The 6,220-nt window shown below is 41.5% G+C and overlaps 1 protein-coding gene across 1 annotated transcript in view; it reads right to left on the bottom strand.

Moving 5' to 3' along the window:
• Nucleotides 1–699: 699 nt before the first annotated feature.
• The window catches only part of UBA2 (ubiquitin like modifier activating enzyme 2), a 190,649-nt gene continuing 185,128 nt past the window's right edge, over nt 700–6,220 (bottom strand). Inside the window, exon 17 of the mRNA XM_086950487.1 lies at nt 700–1,583. Coding sequence (XP_086806613.1) covers nt 1,393–1,583 — 191 coding nt within the window. The 3' untranslated portion in view covers nt 700–1,392. The remainder of the gene's footprint in view (nt 1,584–6,220) is intronic.

Raw genomic sequence — 6,220 nt, 5'->3', positions numbered from 1 at the left:
GGTGTTTACTGCGTTATAGGAGTGTGCTGTTTTATGTCAAATAAGGCCTCAAGATGGTTGGGTTGTCTTGTGGGGGAGAAGCACACTAGGCAACTCATGCCAGAACAGTTTAAATTAGCCCAAATAATCTGTGCATAGCTCATAATTCAGCAAAATAAATATAAAACAGTGACTTTAGAAATGGTAGCGAAGCATTGGATGTATATTGAATATATGTAAAGTGTTCTGTCCCTCCAAGCTAATTTCGGTGTTGATTCGCTCCATAAGGGGAAAAAAAACTCCCAAAAAACAGACAGGAAAAAAATGTAAAACCTTAACCACACGGACACTGAGGCCTATAGCAGTCATCAGGTTAAGTGAGCAACATTGAATAAAAGTGTTGAATAAATAAGGTGGTATGTTACCCATTGCTTCATAGGAGGAAAGGGTAGATGAAGAGTCTTGACTACACAATTCTCCTGGAGTGCATCAATAACTATGAAATCTGATCAAGAAAATAAAAATTTGGGCTCAGTTGGGGAACTGATGTGTGTGTTGGGGGCGGGAAGTAAGAAACAAGTAGTTAATTGATCTCAACATAGGCAAACTTATGTTTAATGATATCCTAGCCTTTAAATGTCTTTAAAAGGCAAATATTAGTTAAATGTGCCTAACTTTGCATGTACCCTAAAATGCATAAACCAAACATGTAGGCAAATGTAACAAATCTTTCAAATGCCATTTATTTGGTCCAGTTGAGGTACAGTAAAGTAGTAGCAACATTTGAGTTTTATAAAACACCAAGTATAAATAACCGGAAAATGTAGCATTACACAAATGTGCCTCTTACAATGGCATGCCAGGCAGTACAAGCAGAAAATATTGAAAAAAATGAACATTGCTTTACAGTAATGTACAAAGTGCTACCTGATGTTTAAAGAATTTAAACAAAACACAGTATGCTTGTGGAAACACTTCCCATTTCAAATTAGTTGAGGGTGTGTAAAAATGTTAGGTCTGAGCCCAGAAGAGCTTCTTTCTAGCCACAAACGATCTAAGGCCTATAAACACAGGAAGGCATGACATACCACAGAACTTATAACTACATGGTTTTCAAAAGAAAACTACAAAGATAAGATTCCCTTTGCAGTCCATGGTAGAATTTCAAACACTTGTCTAACAAATTAACAAGCTTTAAACTACTTGTAACATTCAATGTGTACTGCAAAAAAAAAATGTTCCACTCCAGATGAATGCATGTGTTGCAATAATATCTATTACAGGTGCATCGTCTAAACCAGTGGCGAAGATCTGTGAACGCAAATGCCAGTTTTATTCTGGACATTTAACACACCCAAGCAACATTCACATAATTCACTAGAAAATATTATGCTGCCCAAACAGCATTTTTGTTCAATCTAATTCTATAATATCCTCATCATCATCTGTATTTGCCAGCTCAGTGCGCAGTCTTTTGGTATCGGAAGTATCTTCATCTTCAAATTTTCTTTTAAGAGCTCCACTTTCCAAAGTTACTTCAGAATTTCTTGGAGATGGACCTTCTTCATCTGAATCCAGTATTAACAAGTCATTCTGATCTTGTGCTGTAAAAAAAATGGAAAAAAACCAAACATTATACTGCTTGTGTGGGAGAAAACTCACGTACAATTTTTCTAAGTGCATTTCTGCAAAAAAATCTGATTCACAGTCTGACTTGTATCACAAATGCAGCAACTATTGTTTTGCACTTTTAAATGACTTGCTCACATTAGAACAGTCGAGTTTTAAGTTTGAAAATGTACTCAGAGGATCGGAAAGTGGGCGTTTCAGCATGGGCATAAGCAAAAAGTGCCAGTACCCAGCAAAACAGGTTCCCAGATGATCATGCATCAGCTCTTCAGGCAGTGCCAGTTACTTTGTGACTGAAAGGAGGAGTTGAAGACAAGGTACTCTCTCAAAAGAAGAAGGGGGCACTGGCTGAAGTAAAGGAGATTTAAATAGCAAAAGTAACTAAACCGATTTAGACAATCAGATTAATTGGTTCACAAGTTGGTATGAATCGGATGAGCACAATCTGTTAACAAATGGCATCTGTGTATAGAACTGAAGGTCATAGTTGCTTAGAAAGCCTGGAGATCATGGTGCTCAGCCATTGTACAAGAAACTTTGGGGCACGTCTCAATCTCAACTAAGGTAACAGATCAAGGAAATTCCTCACATCTGAATAAAAGGAGGTAAACCAGCTCCAGAATCCTCCTCGGGAATTACATCAATACTGTAGACCGGTGCCTACTAGATGATTGGCACACAGGCTTCTGCAAAGACCCAACTTCCACAATTGTATTGCCAGTTTGCATAACTAGGGGGACAGAGATGCATACTGCTTGTTTAGATGGGTGTTAAAGTGGATAGGGACTAGTCTCGTTTAGGAAGAAAACTGAACTCTCAGAGTCAGAAAGAAGTCCAGAAAGGTGGTGTCACATCATCTGCCCTTACATAATGCAGGTCATGCAGCATAAGAAAACAAGTTACTTACCTGTAACTACAGTTATCCAGTATTGGTATCTTTCATAGATTCACATGCCTGAATCGCTCAGTCGCCGAGGCGAGAGTCCCACGGTAAAAAATACAAAAGCAATGCCTTAGTAAAACAGTAGTAGGCTAAAAGAAAAGCCAAAAGGCCTAAAACTTAGTAGCCTATCTACCTCATATGAAAACTAAAATATTGTTCCAACCAATCAGCTACCAGCACCCTCTAGAACCTTCCCAGCACAGTCAGTTCACCTCAGATTTTCTTAGCAGAAGTGGGAAGTAGGGATCCCAAGTAAAAGTACTGCCTCGCCGGGAAGGAGGGTGGGTGCATGTGAACCCATGAAAGATACCAATACTGGATAACTGTAGTTACAGGTAAGTAACTTGTATTCTTATCCAGTATTGGGGTATCTTTCATAGATTCATATGCCTGAATCAGAATAGCAAGCAGTATGCTAACATATTGTCGTTTGCGGATGGTGGTAGACAGGGTTTATATATATATACTACCAAAACACATCCGGGAAGGTTAGAACATTAACAAGGTATATACAGTTTCAGATCAAAGCATGCATATAAATAAACCATACCTATGGAAAGGCAAGTTAGAAATAGAAGTATACGCATAAATTGAAATCCATAAACATAATATACATACATATACAATGCAGCATAAATAAATAAGTAATTCTAACCTTATTGAAAAAGATGTTGAAGAACGGCTTGTCCTACAGCTGCATTGTCCTGCGACGCAGATTCCAGACAGTAGTGCTTCGTGACCATGTGGACATTTCTTCATGTTGCAGCACAACAGATATTTTCCAATGTAACTCCAGCAAATAGCGCAGTAGAAGCTGCTACAGTTCTGGTGGAATGCGCTTTGACCTTTCTCTGCAAAGGTTTATTGGATTTGTCATGGCAGAAATGAATTGTAGAAGCAAGCCACCTGGCTATAGTTGCCTTAGTTACAGCAGTCTCAAGTGTGGCTTGGCATAGGTGACTAATAATTGATTGGATCGCCTGATGTCCTTAGTTTTCTGTAAATAGAATTTAAGACGAGGCTTGACATCAAGTGAGTGTAAAGCTCTTTCCGCTGGCGTGGTTGGATCCGGGAAGAAAGTTAAGCTTTACAGGCTGATTTCAATGGAATGGAGACGGTACCTTAGGGATGAATTTAGGATTTGTCCGTAGAATTACGTAATCCCTGGAGAAATGTAAAAAGGGTTCCGAGATAGTAAAAGCTTGAATTTCACTAACCCTTCGAGCCGATGTAAGATTTAATAAAAGTGCCACTTTACAGGTTAGAAATTTGAGCTCCGCCTTGTGTATGGGTTCAAACAGTCTTCTCATTAATTGAGCAAACACTGTGTTCAACTCCCACTCTGGAGGAGGAGCACTTATTGGGGAAAAAACTCGAAAGTCATTTCATAAATTGTTTGATGAGAGAAGAGGAACAAAGTGAAGGATGTTAGAACTCTTCCCGGAATCTGGAAATCACAGAAAGATGAATCTTGATAGATGGGAACACAAGCCCAGCTTTGGCCAGAGATCATAAATAAGGAAGAATATCCTCCACCAGAGCTTGGATAGGATAGACATCATTCGCCTCACACAAATGACAAAATCGCTTCCACTTAAACAATAAGTTTTAACTGTACTCAGGGCACGAGATTTGGCTAGAATTTCAAGACAGTCCTGAGATATGTTCAGATCTTTGAATTCTAAGAAATCAGGAGCCATGCGTGTAAGCGCAGAGACTGTGGATCTGGATGAAGTAATTGACCCCTCTCCCTTGTCAACAGCGTGAGTGTTAGAACTAGACTTATAGGATCCTCCTGGGATAGCAGAAGCAGTTCCTGAAACCAATATTGCCTTGGCTAGCGGGGTGCAATTAGGATGAGTCGGCAGCCCTCCCTCTTCATCTCTTGAAGCACTTTCGGAATCAACGGTATTGGGGGAAAAGCGTAAGCACAAACCCCTGACCATCACATGGACAGGGCATTCCCCCCTGATCCCCGTTGAGGGAACCTGCTGGCGTAGTATTTGCATTTCCTGTACTCTCTTGTCGCAAACGGATCCAATGTTGGTTTGCGCCAAATCTAGAAGATCTTTTCCACTTGCTTCTGCTCCAATTCCCACTCGTGACAACCCGAGAGAGATCTGCTCAGGGTGTCTGCCAAGGTGCTTTGAAGCCCTTTGACATGTTCTGCTCTTAGGGTTATCTTGTGGGCTGTAACCCACTCCCACAGTTCCTGAGCCTCCTGTGACAGACAGTGACCTCGTTCCCCTCTTGTTTGTTGATGTAATACATGCTGGTTGTATTGTCAGTACGGACCAGCACGGAGGAGCCCGCATCCTCAGGAGGAATACCTGCAGAGATAGAAAGATGGCGTGCAGTTCCAATCTGTTGATGTGCTGAAGACAGTATTCTTGGGACCATCGTCCCTGAATCTGTAAGTCTTGGAGATGGCCTCCCACCCCTCCATGGAGGCGTCCGTTGTTATAACGAACTCTGGATGAGTTGGCAGGAAAGTAAGACCCGGAGTCAAGTTTGCTTTCTGCGACCACCAATGCAGAGAGTCGATCATGCGCGATGTGACTTTGATGGTGTGGTCGAATGACCCTAGGGCTTGCTGCCTTTGCAGATGCAACTCCTCTTGCAGAGGTCTCATTCGGAGTTGTACCAACAGTACAAGCTTTATTGCAGATGAGCACATCCCCAGAAGAGAAGCGAATGTCTGGACAGAATCTGACTTTCTTTTTGAGATTGATATTGCCAATTTTTGCAGACGTAGTTGGCAATCTTTTGACAAGAATTCTTTGCACTGTATGGTGTCTAGCATTGCTCCCAGAAAAGGAATCACTTGGAGAGGACGCAACTGTGACTTGTTTTCGTTGAGATCGAATCCTAACCTTGAAAAGAGATGCAGGCATGTTGATATAGCATTAATCGCATTTTTGACTAGGTCAAGAACCCATCGATCCGAAGTGATCTGTTGCCACTGGTGAACAAAGGCTGAGATCTTTGTGCCCACAGGGAGGGAGGAAGGAATGACTGGCGTCCTGCTGAACTCATTGTTTCCTGTTGGTATTGCAACCCTGATTGTTTGATCGCCTTTGTCCTCCCTGGCGAGAGAAACTGTTCGAGGAAGATTGTTTGTAAGACGATTGGCCGTAGGGCTGTCTATATTATGACTGATATAGTCTATTCTGCTGATTTTGATATCCTCCTCTTGATGCAAAGCCATGACCTCTGGCTCCTCAGAAAGATCAACGCTTGTATTGAAGAGCAGCCAATGATTATGCAGTATAAGTCTTAATGGCTAGAAGGGCCTCGTATACCTGCTTTCCGAATAAGGAATCACCGTCATAGGCCATGTCTAAAACCTTTATTTGTACCTCAGGCCTAAAAGATGTTGCTTTAAGCCATCCTTGGCGTCTAAGTACTGCAGCACCAGCGAGTTGCCTAAAGTTGGTGTTAGCAATATCTAGAGCACAGTCTATAATTTTGGATGCCGCTCGCTCCCCTTCCAAAAGTATTAACCTTGCCTCTTGTCTATGGTCTATGGTCTTCTGGGATGAGGTCCATAAATTCTGTCAAATCTGATAACATCTGGCGGTTTTAACGACCGAGAATGGCCAGCGAATTTGCTGCTTTAATGGAGGCTGCTACTTTAGTGGAAAACTTTTTTCCTATCAAGTCCAACCT

Source organism: Lissotriton vulgaris, unplaced genomic scaffold, assembly GCF_964263255.1.
Source record: "Lissotriton vulgaris unplaced genomic scaffold, aLisVul1.2 SCAFFOLD_1049, whole genome shotgun sequence".
Taxonomy (NCBI): domain Eukaryota; kingdom Metazoa; phylum Chordata; class Amphibia; order Caudata; family Salamandridae; genus Lissotriton; species Lissotriton vulgaris.
Note: the sequence above shows the minus strand (reverse complement) of the source record. Positions and strands in the feature narration are given on the sequence as shown.